At 42.4% G+C, this 18976-nt stretch overlaps 1 protein-coding gene across 1 annotated transcript in view; it reads left to right on the forward strand.

Moving 5' to 3' along the window:
• Positions 1–18976, forward strand: part of DNAAF9 (dynein axonemal assembly factor 9) — a 169588-nt gene that overhangs the window by 87903 nt on the left and 62709 nt on the right. The window contains exons 13-20 of the mRNA XM_068986771.1: positions 1179–1266; positions 3999–4075; positions 6438–6482; positions 6852–6897; positions 9893–10004; positions 10988–11058; positions 11948–11998; positions 12576–12663. Of these exons, the coding sequence (XP_068842872.1) occupies positions 1179–1266; positions 3999–4075; positions 6438–6482; positions 6852–6897; positions 9893–10004; positions 10988–11058; positions 11948–11998; positions 12576–12663 (578 nt within the window). The remainder of the gene's footprint in view (positions 1–1178; positions 1267–3998; positions 4076–6437; positions 6483–6851; positions 6898–9892; positions 10005–10987; positions 11059–11947; positions 11999–12575; positions 12664–18976) is intronic.

Below are 18976 nucleotides of genomic sequence, written 5' to 3' on the forward strand. Positions count from 1 at the left end.
GGGTCGCAAAGAGTCAGACACGACTGAGCGACATCACTTTCACTTTCTGTTGAATCACAAACAGGGAGGATTGGTCTTTTGAGCAGAATTAAGACAAGCTGATTCTCAGAGTGAAGTAAATCAGAAAGAGAAAAACAAACATCGTGTATTAACTCATATGAAATTTAGAAAGATGATAGTGATGAACCTGTTTTCAGGGCAGCACGGGAGACATAGACATACAGAACAGACTTGTGGACATGGGGTGGGATGGGAGGTGGGCAGTAGGGAAGTAGAGGGTGGGAGGAATGGAGACAATAACGTAGAAACATATACACTACCATATGTAAAATAGATAGCCGATGGGAATTTGCTGTATGATTCAGGGAATTCATACCGGGGCTCTGTAACAACCTAGAGGGGTGGGATGGGGTGGGAGGTGGTAGGGAGGTTCAAGAGAAAGGGGACATAGGTATGGTGGTGATGGTTTAGTTGCTAAGTCGTGTCCGACTCTTGAGACTCCATGGACTGTAGCCTGCCAGACTCCTCTGTCAATGGGATTCTCCAAGCAAGAATACTGGAGTGGGTTGCCATTCCCTCTGCAGGACATAGGTATGCTGTTGCTGCTGCTAAGTCGCTTCAGTCGTGTCCGACTCTGTGTGACCCCATAGACTGCAGCCCACCAGGCTTCCCCATCCCTGGGATTCTCCAGGCAAGAACACTGGAGTGGGTTGCCATTTCCTTCTCCAAAGCATGAAAGTGAAAAGTGAAAGTGAAGTCGCTCAGTCATGTCCGACTCTTAGCAACCCAATGGACTGCAGCACACCAGGCTCCTCCATCTATGGGATTTTCAGTTAAGAGTACTGGAGTGGGGTGCCATTGCCTTCTCCCCAACATAGGTATACCTATGGTTCATTCATGTTGATATATGGCAGAAACCAACACAGTGTTGTAAACCAGTTATCCTTCAATTAAAAATAATTTTTTAAAAAAAGCTGATTCTTATCATGGTTTAACAAGAGCAAAGTAAAAGTTGGAATGGGGCACACAGTTTTTAAAAGGTCTAGAAATCAACAAATTCTGTTTTTATACTTTTCTCTGTTTCAAAACCAGTTTCTTAGAGAATGTCATTTTTGTGCATGCAGCTTTTGATGAAATCTTGTGATGCTATAGGTAACCCTTATTTTTTTGTTTTAAAGTAGGCTCTTGTCACAGGTATATGCTACTGTTATTGAGGCTGTTTTGGCTGCCATTGCATGTTATGCTAAAACTTCCAGTCTCATAAAGGTAATTTCAATACCACATTTCTCTTTCCTTATTTTAATGTGAAACTTCTTATCCATTTGTTTTACCTTTGGACACCTTTTAATACTTAATTTTGTGTGTGAGCTTGGGCACCAGATAAAGAGATGTGTTAAGAGTACTAAGCTTGTGATGCCTGGGACCTGCTGTTGTCTTATGAATGACAGCTGATTAGCAGTTCTTTGTAGATACCTGATTGTGTTAAAAAAAATCAATCTATAGTATATTGTTTATTTAGTAGTTGAAATTGATTTCAGAAGTTAAAAAATTAAATAAATATAGATTATTCTGCTATGACTTTTAATAAAGTTAGATCAGTTTGTTTTGAGATACATAGTTTGATTTCCTATAATTCTTTGTTTTAAAAAATTAACTAAACACTAGAAAAGCTAACTTGCCTCTCCTTTATAGGCATGTTTGTTCTTTTTCTCTGACCATTTTCTTTTTTGCTGTTTGTGGTTAACTTGCCATGCTGAGTTGGATTCTATATCTGACCCAGTAACAGATGAGATGAGTTGGCTTGATTCCTCCCATTGCCAATAGGACCTCTCCTGAAGCAAATCATTTGACACTGGAAAGGTAGTGTTGTAGATGTCAAAGAGACTGTAGCCTATTCACCAGTTCCTTGCCATCTTCCCTCCTCACTGAACTTGAATCCTCCCAGTACTTGGGATTTCTCAGCCCTTAGACTGAAAGCTTATGCAAAACAACAGGTTATTCTTTGATATCAATTCTGCACCTTTGTTTTTTAACTGATTTTTATAACTTTATTTATTTGCATGTTCTTAACATCTAGGCAAGAAATACTGAGGGGAGTGGCCAGGGAGAGGGGAGGAGAAAGCATTTTACCAGGCCTCATAATGGCACCATCCCAGCTGATTACAGTTCACCAGATCAGGTTCCAGTGCCAACCTGCCTGAATGAAGTGTTTCCATGTGAATAGTAAGGAACTTACAGAAGCAGAAGAGATTACGAAGAGGTGGCAAGAATATACAGAAGAACTATAAAAAAAAATCTTAATGACCCAGACAACTATGGTGGTATGGTCACTTACCTATCGCCAGACATCCTGGAGTGTGAAGTCAAAGGGGCCATAGGAAGCTTTACTATAAACAAAGCTAGTGTAGGTGATAGAATTCCAGCTGAGGTATTTCAAATCCTAAAAGATGATGCTGTGAAAGTGCTGCACTCAATATGCCAGCAAATTTGGAAAACTCAGCAGTGGCCACGTGACTGGAAAAGGTCAGTTTTCATTACAGTCCCGAAGAAGGGCAATGCCAAAGAATGTTCAAACTTCCATGCTGTTGAGTTCATTTCTCACGCTAGTAAGATTATGCTCAGAATCCTCAAGCCAGTCTTCAGCAGTATATGAACCAAGAACTTCCAGATGTACAAGCTGAGTTTCAAAGAGGCAGAGGAACCAGCAATCAAACTGCCAACATTCATTGGATCGTAGAGAAAGCAAGTGAATTCCAGTAAAATGTCTACTTCTGCTTCATTGACCATGCTAAAGCCTTTGACTGTGTGGATCAGAGCAGACTGGAAATTCTTAAAGAGATAGGAATACCAGACCACCTTACCTGTCTCCTGAGAAACCTGTATGCATGTCAAAAAGCAACAGTTAGAACCAGACATGAACAACTGACTGCCTCAAAATTGGGAAACGATTATGACAAGGCTGTGTAGTGTCATCCTGCTTATTTTACATCCAAGCATAGTACATCATGCAAAATGCTGGGCTGGGTAAATCACAAGCTGGAATCAAGATTTCTGGGAGAAAGATCCAATAGCCTCAGATATGCAGATGATGCCACTCTAATCGCAGAAAGTAAAGAGGAACTAAAGAGCCTCTGGATGAGGGTGAAAGAAGAGAGTGAAAAAGCTGGCTTAAAGCTCAAGATTAAAAAAACTGAGATCACAGCATCCAGTCTCATCACTGTATGCTAAATAGAAGGGGAAAAATTGGAAGCAGTGACAGATTTTATTTTCTTGGGCTCCAGAATCACTGCAGATGGTGACTACAGCCATGAAATTAAAAGATGCTTGCTACTTGGGAGGAAAACTATGGCAGACCTAACCTGTGGTTTTTCCAGTAGTCCTGTACGGATGTGAGAGTTGGACCATAAAGAAGGCTGAGCACCACAGTATTGATGTTTTCGAATTGCGGTGCTGGAGAAGACTCTTTCGAGTCCCTTGGAGAGCAAGGAGATCAAACCAGTCAATCCTAAAGGAAATGAATGCTGAATATTCATTGGAAGAACTGATGCTGAATCTCCAGTACTTTGGCTACCTGATGTAAAGAACCCACTTACTGGAAAAGACCTTGATGCTGGGAAAGATTGAAGGCACAAGAGAAGGAAATGGCAGAGGATGAGATGATTAGATAACATCACCAACTAAATGGACATGAATTTGAGCAATCTTTAGGAAATAGTGAAGGACAGGGGAGCCTGGCATGCTGTAATCCTGGGGTCAACAAAGAGTCAGACACTACTTAGCAACTGAACAACATGTGAACCCAGCCTGAACCAACCAGGTACCTGTTCCCCGTAAAAAGATGTTTTCACTTTAATTTATTGATACATACAGAGTAGTCAGGCAAAGAGGATGGGCAGTGTTCTCCTGGCCAAATGTGAAAAGGGTCCTTTCCTCATAGCTGAATATACTCTTTCCTGCTGTGAAAGCTAATTGTCTCTGTTTTATTATTGGTTTTACAGGCCAAGGAGGTAGCTGAGCAGACCCTGGGATCTGGGTTAAATTCCGTTGAGTTGATGCAGTTTAAGGCAGCTCTGTGGTAAGCAGTGGCCTATATTATCAGTAAAAACTTTTATTTAATGTTTGTGTTTTTAAAACTTTCTCCCATGTATTTGATATTCTTTCTCCCCTTTGAGGAATGTTCTGGTAAATCATTAGTATATGAAGGAGAGTCTTTAATGATCGGGGCTTTATTTGAGAAGCCAAGGATGGAGGAACTGTTTCAGAGTCAGACATGCTGATTAGGCTGGAATGGGAGACATATCAGTGCTAGAACAGACAGATGTGGATTCCAAGGTTAAAAAGATGAAGCTGGGGACATGAATGGTGAGGTTTAGTGGTGATGATGAGGGGCCTTGGGCTCATGAAAATGGTCACTGCTTAGAAGAGAGTTGTCCTAGGCCTTATCTGCGTCTCAGATGGTAGAAACGCCTGAGCCTGGCCATGTCTCAGCGTCTAGATGATCTAGGAATTTGGCTTCCTGGATCTCTGTGTAGTCTTTGTCCATAGCTAAACCTTCAGGAACCCAGTCCACTCAACCTTCTGTCCCATATTAGGACCATTTGATGTACTTTTTTGCAAAGAAGACAAAAGACACCAATATTAGAAAGTTTCTTTAAGAATATTTCTGAGGGGTGGAGGGGAAAGGTGGCTTCATGGTGGCTCAGAGGTAAATTAATCTGCCTGCTAGTACAGGAGACATAGGTGTGATTCTTGGCCTGGGATGATCCCACATACCTTGGAGCAATTAAGCCTGTGGGCCACAACTACTGAGCTTTTGCTTCTAAAGCCCAAGAGCCACAATTACTGAAGCCCAGGTGCCCTAGAGCCTGTTCACCACAAGAGAAGCGCCTGCAATGAGAAGCCTGCACACCACAGCTAGAAAAAAATCCCATGAAGCAACGAAGATCCAGAACAGCCAAAAATAAAATAGCTAATAGATAAAAATAAAATACTTCTGGAGGGACTTAATGCAAGGGGCCCAGGTTCTATGCCTGGTCAAGAAACTTGATTCCACTTGCTGCAACAAAGATGGAAGATTCCATGTGCTGCAGCTAAGTACAGCCAAGCAAATAAATATTTTTAATAAATAACACTTCTGGGATGTGCCCTGTGATACCTCGGCTCCATGCCCCACATTTTCTTATATCTACAGCCCTAGGTAGTGAGAAGGAACATTTAGAAAACTAAGTCAGTTAATAAACTAACAAGAATTCTTTTGCTACAGCTCCAGGAGTGAGGGGGAATGAGCCGGAACTCTTTGACACAAAGCTTTAGGCTTGCTAAAGATTTCCTGTCCTTTTTTCTGGGTTTTGTGGCTCATATCTCTGGCCATAAGAGAAGGCTAGAGGAAGTTTGGTTTCTTAAGGCTGTGTGCTGACCTGTACTATCTGTTCCTGACAGACTTGAGTTTAAGGAAGCTCCTTTGCTTTCCAGCTGGGTGACTTGGGCAAGATAGGAAGCTCTCTGTGCATGTTTCGTCATACTCCTGCCCTGTAGTGTGATTGGAAAAGTGAATGATAGCTGCTGTCTCAGTGAGATCTCTTCTGTTACCATTGGCATGGCTGGCAGAGTCATCCATTCCTCCTGTCCTTGGGACCTTGCCTAGAACACTCTGCCTTCCTAGGGCAAGCCACCTCAATCCCATGGTCTCCTACATGGGGCTGGGGTTGGGGGGGCAGTGTCCCACCCTGGCTAGAGAAAAGAACAAGAGGAGAACACCCAGGCAATAGGAAGAAGCTTCGCAAGCCAGTTCTCCACTCTAGAACACCACTTCTCTCTCCACATGGTCGTTTCTCTCAAACTGCGTCAGATTAGCAAATTCTCCCAAGAGGAACAAGGGCAGTTAGCATATGACTGACCAGCATTTGTTATAGCGAAAAAGTAAACAATTCAATTTAGAAACTTCTTTTACAAAAAGAGTTGATGCCAAAAGGGTTATCTGGTTATTCCTCAATTCTGAAGTCCTGACTTGATTATACAGCAGCAGTTGATTGTGGGTAGCAGTCTGGCTCTAAGCAGGGATGGCAGCTTGACTGCACAGGTGTTGAAGAGAGGAAGAGGATCAGGAGACTATGTCAGGGCCATGGGCCAGAGGCCTGGGGCACGTAGAGGTTCTCTCAGTCTGTTGTGGGCAGTAGTCACGTAGTTCTCTCCTGCTCTGTCCAAGAGTCAAGATAGTCCTGAGAATCTGCACAGAGGCAGGGCCATGACTGGAGTCAGACACTAAACCCACATTTGTTGATGGCATGAAACCCTAGGGTACGTAGGGACATGACATATCTCACTGGGGCTATGAGGGCCCAGCACAGGTGCATTGCAGTGGCAGGTGTTTAGAGAGCTTGCCACACAGTGGTCGCAAAAGCAGACTGATTTTTGTTTTATTTTTTTGGGGTCTACAGCTCCAAGATGGCTTTTCATATACATGCTGTGAATAATCAGGGAAGGTAAGTATGTGTTTATGGTGTGTCCTCATTTGGGGCAAGTTTTAAGAGCAAAATAAGAGAGGCTACCATGTAACTGCTATCGTGGATGATCTTTTCACCCTTGCACACCTGGCAGTGGGACTACTCCAGGGCTGGGCTCAAAGCTGGGTGTGCTCAGCTGAGACCGCTCTATCCTGACTGCTTCCCACGGAAAGACTAGAGTAGGGTCGGGGGTGGATCTGATTCTGTCTGAGTGGAATTTTGCATACATGCAACCCAGTGTTTTGAAAAAGCTCAAAAGAGATCTAAGTGTGTGAATTGCTTGCAAGTTGAAAAATAGAGAACATTGTAAATCTAATACATGTCTTTCTCATCAATTTCCTTTTCTAGAATTGTGCCTCTGGACAGTGAAGATAGCTTATACTTTGTGAAAACGGTAAGCAGAGCTGTTAAAGGTCAAGTGGCAAGGAATGGCCTATAAAGGACATCTACAAGGGGTGAGGTAGGAGTAGGTGAGGGTCTTAGGTAGCCCCCTGGAGAAAGCTAATTGTCTTCAGTATTCTTCCAGCTGCAGCAGTGGTGAACCTGTGCTTTCTGAGGGTGCCAGGCAGCTGTACCAGGCTCACCGCATCCACATGTCTGTGTCTAGGCACCTCTCGGAATAATCTTAGCTGGAGGGGAGGGGGTGGGGGCACCAGGAGGTGGTTAATATCTCTTCCTAAGGTTCAGAATGCTGCTTTCAAGTGGCTGAAATTTCTCTGACCTCACGTGGAAATGGGAGCTGAGGACAAGCCTACCTCAACACAGACCAGGTTTTCACTGGCTTCTCTAAGTTCCAAGGCCTGTGTTGATGCCCTTATTTAAGAGGAGCTTGTGGAAATTTTAAAAAAAACTACATTAAAAAAAAATACAGGTGAAATGGGATAGAGCAGAGCTTTCTGACCTCTCTACTGATGGGCCAGGGGAATGGGTTTAGAGATACAGAAATATTGGTCCTTGGGGTAGTCTTCAGCAGCCAGAGTTTCTAGACTAGCTGCTCCCAACCACATCTGAATCCTCTGTGCATCCTGCCCCAGTGCATCCTGATACAAAGAAAATTGGCAAGCAGTCCATAAGAGGATGGCTGATATCCAGCCAAGACTCTGGTTGCAGTGTATGTGGGTACAAGTTATATCTTATGTCCATTCTGTGGGTCCTGCCTGAACTTCATTTCAGTGAGATTTTGATCATGGGGAACTGGGTGCACAGGGGTAGATGACTTGGAGAAAATGCATGCCCATTGCCATCATCAGTGGACAAGCAGTAGTGTTATCTACAGAGAGTAGTACAATATGAGTAATTTTTTAAGGTTGTGAGTAGTTTCTGTTTTTATAATGTACCTGCTCCCTGTCTGTGTCAGCATTTTGTGTTGTTGTCCTTTTAGAACTAATTGAGACTTTTTTGTAACATCAAGACTGGAAAATGAGTACTTTCTGATGCTTAGGTAGATATTACTTTGTCTCCTTGCTAGACTTTAGATTTCCTTACTTGTCTTCTTAGACTCTTATGCAGTGCTCTGGAAGGTGTTTTGCACTGGAGTAGGTGATTAGGAGTCCAGTACTGTGTTAAGTACGCATTCAGCAGCAGCTAATGAAATAGGAAAGAAAAAATAGGATGTTGGTGCTTTCTGTCCAAATTCTGTCCTCCCTTCCAGGCAGAGATGAAGTTCTGCCTCTTCGTTTAAGCCTGCCCTACTGATTTCTCCCTACAAGTACTGTATTCTTAGAGTACTCGAAGGTTATACTATATAAATTAGGGGGTAATTCTATAGTGTGTCACATGTTGACTTATGTGTAGGAATGCTCTTATCTCTTCAACTTTTACATTATAGGTTTCCTGAGGATAGGAACCATGTTTCATATTTTTTCTGTCCCCTTGCCACATAGGGAAGTACATAGCAAGTGCCTAAAAAAATCTACCTATATTCTTTTTAATGTCCTCTTTCCCCTTTCTGAACACCAGAGGCCAAATAAGAAAGTGGGGATTAGGAGCTACAAGATTTGTCTTTCTAATTGACTTGGGAACCGAATTGATTATTGTCACGTAAGAGGAACCATGTAGCCCAGGATGGTTCTTTGTCTTCAGATACTCAAAATTCTTTGGAACAAATTTAAATAAACCTTGGCTCAGACAGTAAAACGTCTGCCTGCAATGCGAGAGACCCAGGTTCAATCCCTGAGTCGGGAAGATCCTCTGGAGAAGAAAATGGCAACCCACTCCAGTACTCTTGGCTTGAAAATTCTATGGACAGAGGAGCCTGGTAGGCTATAGTCAATGGGGTCACAAAGAGTCAGACACGACTGAGCGACTTCACTTCACTTCTAGTTGTTATGCCTAATAAGAAAGTTAATAAAAATATAAAACCTACCTGTCAGTTTTATGCATTTATCATGACAACATGGATGAATAAGGACTTCATGGGTTGTTTTTTTTTTTCCTTTCAACTCTTCTGCCACCTTTTTTTTTCTTTCTTTTTTCAGAATCTGTCAGTCCCTTCTGTAGGCCAAGGTCTTTTGTCTCTGTCCTAAGGCTAGAGCAGGGTCCCACACAAGGACATCAAGATATGAAAATGAGCTCTAGTTTCAGGAGCTCTGTACCTGGTCATTCAGCAATGTCAGGCCAGGAGAGGCAGGAACCTGGGAGGGCTTATCATGTAACTTATTTCGTATCCCTCACCAGATTTTCACAGTCATCTCAGACTCCAGCCCATCTCAGACTTCAGCTCTGGCTTATACCATTTTCTGCATTTCCTCTGCTAGATTGTCCTCAGAATTATTTTATTTTCACCAGTTTTTAACTAAATTAGAACCTTCTCACCAGCCATTCAGGAGCTTTCTCTGAGTTGCTCCAGTTTTTTTTTTTCCCTGACCTATGTAAGACTCTCTATTTTTATTTGTCTTGGCTATAAAAGCTTGAACAGCTTTCTTTTGATTTTTTGGTCCTGAAAGGAGTGTTTGTATGTTTTGACATGTAGCCAAAAATATCTGTGAAAACCTGTATCTTACTTTCCAGATTTGTTCAGAACTTGAGCCCAAACCAAAGAAGGAATGCATGACATGTGGACATAGTAGAATGTGACAGTCAGTTAAGAAAGGCTGTTACATTGCTTTTCAGGCAGGAAAGCAATTTGAGGGAATTTACAGAAACATGAAGATATTCTTCTTCTAGCCCAAGTGTGCCTCTGACCTAGGAGCAATTGCAAGGAAGCCTAGGTGATCCTAAAGTCATCTCCCAATTTGAGATGCATCTCAAGATAACTTGAGTTTTCCTTAGAAATTCTCAAGTATTTTTTTGCCATGTGGCTTAGTATTTTGTGGTCTATTTCTTGTGGATCTTTCCCTGAATGTTTAGGACTGACAACTGGTCTAACGCTGGTTTCTCATTTGATACAGGCTTGTATGGCCATCTATGACATTCCTGACTTGCTGGGAGGAAGGGGGTGCTTAGGATCTGTGGTGTTCTCAGAATCATTTTTGACATCTCAGATCTTGGTTAAAGAAAAAGGTAGGTGTATGTCATCTTTGGAAAGCGAAACTTGAACTTGCTTTTATATGTTTGTGGGTGTGTGTGAGTATGTATATATATATTTGGCAAAATAAACCATAGTCTGAATCAAAAGACCAGGAATAAACTGGTGAAAATATTAGAATACTTACAATAAACAAAGGGTGTATTTCCTAATTTATGAAGAGTTTTTACAAACTGATATGAAAAAAACAAGCTACCCAATGATAAATGGGCAAAAAATATGAGCAGGCAGTTCACCCGAGTGTAAAATAAAACAAATTTTAAAATAATATATATGTTTTTTAATGTTTATACACACACATGTACATAAGTGAGCTCTGAACACAGGTTTAAACTACACAGAGTTTTTTCAGTAAGTATATACTACAGAACTATATATTCCATGGTTGGTTGAATTCATGGATGTGGAACTGTGGATATGGAGGGCTGACTGTAAAGTTACTCATGGATTTTCAACTGTGTAGAAGGTCAGCACTACTAGCCCCCACATTGTTCAAGGGTCCCCTGTGTGTGTATGAATATGAATATGTACAGCCTTACTAGTAGTCAGGAAAAACAATTTGAAGCAATAGTTAGATCCAGTTTTTTTATCCATTATGGTAGCAAAAAATTCTAGAGAATGATAATATCCAGTGCTTGATGACCTTGATAATTTTTGTTTGTTTTTTTAATATACACACCTGTACTACCTTGACAAAAATTAAAAGCATAGATTGAAAAGGACTCTGTATTTAAATATGTATTTCTATTTGTCTTAAAAAGAATAATCACATGAGGAAGCCTTTCTCCATCCCCTCATTAGGCTCTTGTCCCCAGAGGAGGAATTCATTTTCTGAAGGCATCAGACTTTGTATCCTAATAAGAGGAGCTCTCACTCTTGAGGATGGGAAGCAGTCAGGGGCCTGCAAGGTGGGCTCTGGCGGTGGGCAGTAACCGACATGTCTGTGGTCTTCCTGCAGATGGCACTGTTATGACAGAAACCAGCTTTATAATCCTGACAGCTGCTATACCCAGATTCTGCTCCTGGCTGGTTAGTGTCATTCATCAGGTGAAAATGAAGATAAACGTGGAGAAACTGGGGAGAACGTTTAAGGATGAGTCTCTGGTGGGATGTCAGATCCTGACCTAACCACTGTTCAGATAGAAGTTTTTATCTCTGCTCTTTTTCTTTATACAAACGAATCTAATTTCATTAACTTGTAATCTGGGGAAAGTTCCAAAAGAAAGTAAGTTATCTGGGTCCCTGTTAAATTGTCAAGGGAAGAAGTTAATATCCTCATTTTACAGGTGAGGAGCCTGAGGTTTAGAAATTTCCCAACCTGTCCAGGGTCACACAGGAAGTGAAAAGTGGATCATGTGCTCCCTTTTCTGTCAGAATTGTTGCTGCTGAGTTTTTACAACCATGTCTGTACATGTGGAAAGGTCCCATCTTCATCTGTGGGACTTGGTCTGAATCTTTGGTGCCTTGGGACACAAAGTACTAGTAATGGTCTAAGTACCTATTTCAGAATTTGTTTATATTCTGTTTCTACAATTCTAAACTGAATAAAGACAAGCAAAAGTCATCCTCTAATGTGAACATGTTTAAATGAGAACACACTCAAAATATTTTAGTATGTTCTCTTTCCTTCATCCCTAAAATTAGTTTTCTCCAAAATGAAATTTAAGTGGAGACTAACATACTCTCTGCACATAATGTAGGCTCATTTAGTTGGACTTCATGTCCCTGTGAGGGAGCCTACCATGGCCTGTGCTCTGCACTTGGTATCCAGCAACCATGTCTGCCAGCCATCAGGGCCTGAGAACCCTGGATTTGACAGAGACTGCTCTCTTAGAAATATGTGAACACAGGGGGAGACCTAGCAGAGTTTATGCCCTTGAAGCAGTGAATTGAAAATCTGTACTCCTTTTGGACACAGGTAGAAGATATTGAAGTAAAATTGTCTGAGAAAACCCAGCAGTCAGTTCTGGTAAGCAGCCTTCGTAATGTTATCAAGATGAAACGTAAACAGTTTATAAAAACAATTCAACATATTTCATCTTACTGCTAATCTAAGAGTTCTGTACCTCCTTGTCTCAATTCCTGTTTGTATTCTTCCCCTTCAGAGCAGAGCTCTAGAAATAGCCATGTGTGGAGTACACAAGAGGGATTCTTACTGCCGTTTAAACCTTTTGGTGTTTTTTGAAAATCTCTCAGTACTTTTAGAAGCAGTTCTCAAATTCGAGACATATAGAACTGAAGGTCAAGGCTTTAGGCCAAGGAGAAGCCACCTCTGTTATCAGAGGATATAAATTTACTGGAATATGGACAAGCATTGCAGACCATGGTGCCTAGACTGAGAGGACCTTAACATTCTTCTTCTCAGCATAAGTCACAGGTGCCAATAATATGGCAAAGAGCCAAGAATTGCCAAGAACTGGAAGAGAAGTTGAGTATATCTAAGGCTGACTTAGCAGCTTTTGTAGACATACAAACTTGGACAGAACTTTAGATTCTGTGAATGTTTATGCTGTAAATCACCTGCTCTTTGTGTTTGTTTTTTCAAGGGAGATGAGTGTTTCCTGGGTACTTTTCTAACTAGAGGAGAAGGAGCATACCTTTATTCTAGTAATTCACAATCTTGTCCTGAAGAAGGTGAGCAGCTCTGACTTTTCTGTTTTTGACTCTGTCTGGGTCCCTCTTTCACAGGTTTTGACATGAATGTTGTAATTCATGATACATGGGATATTTGAAAAAACTTTTGAGTGTAGAAGTGTTTTCCCACAGCTTTTCTCTTTTGATCTGTCCATTTTCCAGATGAGACTTGTGCTAGAAAGGACTGCCACCAGAACTGCACTGGTCCTCTTGTTGCTGCCTGAGGATTGCTCTCAGGATGGGCTAGAGCAGCAGCATGTCCAGAAATAGGTTCTGTTGGGCCGAAACAAAATCTGGATTAGTTTTTTACATCTGTGTAACATCACCACAAATTTCATAGCTTAAAACAACATGCATTTATTATCTCACAGTTCTGTGAGTCAGAAGTCCAGGCAAATTTTGCTAGATTTATGTGTAGGGTTTCATAATACTGAAGTCAAGGCATCAGCCAGGCTTATCTCTGGAGTCTCTGAGAAAGAACCTGCTCCCAGGCTCATCCGGGTTGTTTGCAGAGTCCATTTCCTTCAGACCAGAGAACTAAGGTTCCTTTTTTTGTTGCTGGCTATCAGCTGGAAGCAGTCTTAGCTCCTCCTTCCAGAGGTCCTTGCCTTGTGACCCTCTCCATCTCAGCAACAAAGAACCTCCGTCGTGTTGAATCTCTCTCACACTGCTAATCTCTCTGACCTCCTCTTCTACCACCCAGAGAAAACTCTGCTTATAAAGGGCTCATGTGATTGGAGAAGACCCAATCAGACAATCTCCCTTTTGCCATATAATGTTGTACGAACACTGGAGTAACCTAAGAAGCTGAAGGTCAAGGGGGCTGTCTTAAATTTCTGCCTACCATAGTATGCCCTCTGACCCCAACAGTTCTCACATGAAAGATATAATCACCCCCATCCAAGAGCCTCATTCCATTATGGCAACAATTCAAAGTCTTAACTCTCACCAGCTGAAAAATCCAAAATCTCATCATCAAGATTATCTAAATCAGCTGTAGGTGAGGCTCTGGCTTGTAGTTCATAAAGTACAGCTCCTGAACACGATTCCTTTCCATCTGTGGACCTGTGAAATTAGAGGCTTTTTCTTACCTAGCCCTCCCAGTATACAAGGTAGGAGTGGCATAGGGTATAGACATTTATATTAAAAAGGAGTCCCAAGCCCAAGACAACTTTGAAATTAAGCTAGGCAAACTCCAGCTCCTGGATTAGGTTTCAAGGCCTGGGAATAGTCCTCCAAGACCCTTAGCTCTGCCCTCTGGGTTCTTTGTTCTGCTTGTTAAACTCTTCGTTCTGCCTCCTGGGTTCGTGACTCTGCCCTCTTGATTTGTGACTATACCTGTGTCATCCTTCCTTTTCATGAATGTGGCACTTTGTAGCTTATTAGTTTTTCAGCCTGCTTCTTGCCTCTAAAATTTTGGGGGTCCAACAGTCTCCTTTCATTTTCTGCGCTCTCTATCCCCTTCAATCCAAACTGGCAGTATTTCTGCTGATTTAAAGTTCCCAAGAACTCTGTGGATCTTTCATGGATTTCCTGGGATTCATTGCATACTCCTTTTGGTCTCCTCAAAATAACGTATTCTTATGAGTCCTATTCTTTCCATGTTAGATAAGCCTTTTTTGTTCCACAAATTCCTCATCCTTTACTAAGCAGATTCTCTCTCTGGATAATTTGTTCTTCTTGAAAATATTCTTTCCGGTGGCAAGTTGCTCTCCATGTTCTCAGATCACTGGTTAAACTTTTGCCTCTCCATTGTCATAGAAGACAAAACAGAAGGAGTTCTGGTTTTTGATCTACAAAATGCCAGGTAGCATTCATTATCATGACTGTGCTGTGGCCCCTGCATTTCTGCCTCTCCAGATCCTTCCAGACCAGGAAGTTAGGAGCATTTGCTGAGAACAAGAGTGTGTGTGACAGTACTCCCAGCCTTGAGGCAGAATTGCATAATGTTTTAAAATCAGCTTGTAGACACAACACAGAGACAGTTATACTCTGTCATAGTTGAGCCAGTTATAATATTTAGCAAGGATATTTGCCAAAATTAGTTTTCACCTTCTTAGGAAAGGGCCTTGTTAAAAAAATAATCTTATACTGTATTGAGTTATCCAGCAAGATTCAGTCTATCCTGAGGTCTCTGTTGTTGTTCAGTCACTAAATCATGTCTGACTCTTTGCCACCCCATGGGCTATAGCATGCCAGGCTCCCCTGTCCTCTACTGTCTCCTGGAATTTGCTCAAGTTCATGTCCACTGAGTCAGTGATACTATCTCTTCCTCTGCTGCCCTCTTCTTTTACCTTCAATCTTTCCCAGCATCAGGGTCTTTTCCAATGAGTCGGCTTTTTGCATCAGGTAGACAAAAGTATTGGAGCTTTAACTTTAGCATCAGTCTTTCCAATGAACATTCAGGGTGAATTTTCTTTAGGATTGACTGGTTTGATCTCCTTGTAGTCCAAGGGACTCTCGAGTCTTCTCCAGCACCACTGTTCAAGAGCATCAATTCTTCGGCACTCAGCCTTCTTTTTTGGAGAAGGGGATGGCAGTCCACTCCAGTATTCTTGCCTGGAGAATCCCATGGACAGAGGAGCCTGGCAGGCTACAGTCCATGGGGTCACAAAGAGTTGGACATGACTGAGTGACTAAGCAGCAGCCTTCTTTATGGTCCAGCTCTCACTTCCATACATGACTACTGGAAAAACCATAGCTTTGACTATACAGGACTTTTGTTGATTTGCCTTTGAACTGATTCACAGTTGATTCTGAAGAATGAACATGCCAGCAGTCTAGACCAGTGCCTTTTCTCTGGCTTTGAAGCCTTGGGACTAAAAATTAAATCAGGTGGAAGTCACAGGCTCACTTACAAGTAATTTAAAAATGGCAGAGCAGACGGACACGTGCTCATCTTCTGCGAGAACTCCAAAATTGCAACTCACTGCTGAACTACCATCAACAGGAGAATGTTGGATACCACCAAAAAAAGATACCACATGTCGAAGGGCAAAGGAGAAGATCCAACAAGATGGTAGGAGGGGCTAAATCACATTTAGAATCAAACCCAATACCTGCCAGAGATGCTCGGAGGCCTCAAACAAAACTTTGTGTGCACCAGGACCCAGAGGCCCCACAGAGACTGAGCCAGACCTGCCTTTCAGTGTTTGAGTGTCTCCTGCCAAGGCATGGGTCAGCAGTGGTCTGCCACAGGGACAGGGACTCTGGCTGCAGCAGACCTGGGACATGTAGTATGTGGCCTAAGCCCTCTTAGAGGAGGTTACCATTAGCCCCACCATAGAGCCACTGAGCAGACGACCCACAAACTGCAGTACTGTTACACCAAAGAAATTCTCGCAGTGTTAAAAAAAATTGTAGGACCCACAACAGATATCCCAACCTGGGGATCTGGCAAAGGAACTGAGAATCCCCAGGGAATTTGACTTTGAAGGCCAGTGGAATTTAATTACAGAACTTCCACAGGACTGGGGAAACGGACTCGTGGAGGGCACATACAAAACCATGTGTGCACCAAGACCCAGGAGAAAGGAGCAGTGACCCCACAAGAGACTGAGCCAGACTTGGCTGTGAGCGTCTAGAAGTCTCTGGTTGGAGGTGTGGGCTAACAGTGGCATGCTGCGGGGTCAGGGGCACTGAATACAACATTGCAGGCAAAAGTCTTTTGGAAGGAGGTCGCCATTACCACCATTACCCCTACCATAGTTTGGCCTCAACCAAACAACAAGGAGGGAACACAGCCCCACCGATCAATAGAAAATTGGATTGAAGATTTACCGAGCATGGGCCCACCCATCAGAATAAGACCCAGATTCCCCCACATCAGTCTCTCCATTCAGGAAGCTTCCACTAGCCTCTTATTCTTATCCATCAGAGGGCAGACCAGAATGAAAACCATAGTCATACAAAACTAACCAAACTGATCACATGAGTTACAGCTTTATCTAACTCTGTGAAACTATGAGCCATTGCCATGTAGGGCCACCCAAGATGGATGGGTCATGGTGGAGAGTTCTGACAAAACTCTCCAGTGGACCACTGGAGAAGGGAATGGCAAACTACTTCAGTATTCTTGCCTTGAGAACCCCATGAACAGTATGAAAAAGCAAAAAGATAGGACACTGAAAAACAAGCTCCCCAGGTAGGTAGGTGCCCAATATGCTACTGAAAAAGAGTGGAGAAATAAGAAAGAGTGAAAAGATGGAGCCAAAGTGAAAACAGTGCCCAGTTGTCGATGTGACTGGTGATGGAAGTCAAGTCCGATGCTGTAAAGAACAATATTGCATAGGAACCTGGAATGTTAAGTCCACAAATCAAGGTAAACTGTGTGGATCACAAAAAATTTGTGGATCACTAAAAAACTGTGGAAAATTCTTCAAGAGATGGGAATACCAGACCAACTTACCTGACTCCTGAGAAACCTGTTTGTAGGTCAGGAAGCAACTGTTAGAACTGGACATGGAATAACGGACAGGTTCCAGATTGGGAAAGGAGTACGTCACGCCTGTGTATTGTCACCTTGCTTTTCTGACTTATATGCTGAGTGTATCATGTGAAATACCAGGCTGGATGAAGCACAGCTGGAATCAAGATTGCCAGAAGAAATATCAATAACCTCAGATAGGCAAATGACAGCATTCTTATGGAAGAAAGCGAAGAGGAACTAAATAGCCTCTAGATGAAAGTGAAACAGGAGAGTGAAAAAGCTGATTTAAAACGCAACATGCAAAAAAACTAAGATCATGGCATCTAGTCCCATCACTTCATGGGAAATAGATGGGGAAACAGTGAGAGACTTTATTTTCTTGGACTCCAAAATCACTGCAGATGGTGACTGCAGCTATGAAATTGAAAGACGCTTGCTCCTTGGAAGAAAAGCTATGACCAACCTAGACAGCATATTAAAAAGCAGAAACATCGCTTTACCAATCAAGGTCTGTATAATCAAAGGTATGGTCTTCTAGCAGTTATGTGTATATGTGATAGTTGGACTGTAAAGAAAGCTGAGCGCCAAAGAATTGGTGCTTTTTAACTGTGGTGTTGGAGAAGACGCTTGAGAGTCCCTTGGACAGCAAACAGATCAAACTAGTCAATCGTAAAGAAAATTAACGCTTAATATTCATTGGAAGAACTGATGCGGAAGTTGAAGCTCCAGTTCTTTGGCCACTTGATGTGAAGAGCTGACTCATTGGAAAAGACCGTGATGCTGGGAAAGATTGAGGGTACGAGGAGAAGGGGGTGACAGAGGATAAGATGTTTGGATGGCATCACTGACTCAATGGACATGAGTTTGAGCAAATTCTGGGAAATAGTGCAGGACAGGGAAGCCTGGCGTACTATAGTATATGGGAGAGCAAAGAGTCGAACACAACTTAGCAACTGGACAACAACAACAACTAGGTTTGTCGTAGCTTTCCTTCAAGGAACAAGCGTCTACACAAGAATAAAGCACACAAACCAGGAATTTCTCGAACCTTGTTAGTCACACACCTGAGAGCTTAGATTTCACACTTTCTTAGTTTCTGAGAAAAATGTAGTTTGAATTAGGAGATGGTTTTCTGAGGCCAGAAGTTTCAATAGGAGCAGAGAATTTAAATAGAAGTACCCTCTGGCTGGGGCTTTCCTGGTGGCTCAGAGGTTAAAGCGTCTGCCTGGAATGCAGGAGACCTGGGTTCGATCCCTGGATCGGGAAAATCCCCTGGAGAAGGAAATGGCAACCCACTCCAGTACTCTTGCCTGGAGAATCCCATGGAGGGAGGAGCCTGGTGGGCTACAGTCCATGGGGTCGCAAAGAGTCAGACACGATTGAGCGAATTCACTTCACTTCACTTCACCCTCTGGCTGTGTGTTAAGCATTTTACCACTTAAGGGCTCAGGTCAGTTTTATAGGACTTGAAGTTTATAATTCTTTGGGACTCTTGTAAGGAAAGTAACACATATAAAATAGGTCTCTTCTCTGGGCCTTGGAAGGGGGCTTAAGCAGGTGAGGGGTCCTGAAGTTTAAATATCATTTAAAAAGTCACCATTATGCTTTTTTTGGTTGATCTTCATATGTTGAGCCCCATAGAAGGTGAAAAAGTAGTCTGAGGTTATAGCACAAGTTAGTGATAACATCTGGAGGGTGATCCAGGTCTTTTAATTTTTGGTCTAGGGTAGGCCCAGCGAAAAAGAATAGTACTTCCTTTACCTTGAAATGTTTCCAGCTCTGTTTAAATTTTTTCTTCCACAGTTAGTGACTTCTGCTATCACAAGGCTTTTTGTTATGCAGCTTTCTGTTCATTCATTTCCTTTATATGCCCTTCTCTTCCCC

The sequence above is a fragment of the Capricornis sumatraensis genome, chromosome 15 (assembly GCF_032405125.1).
Source record: "Capricornis sumatraensis isolate serow.1 chromosome 15, serow.2, whole genome shotgun sequence".
Classification (NCBI taxonomy): Eukaryota; Metazoa; Chordata; class Mammalia; order Artiodactyla; family Bovidae; genus Capricornis; species Capricornis sumatraensis.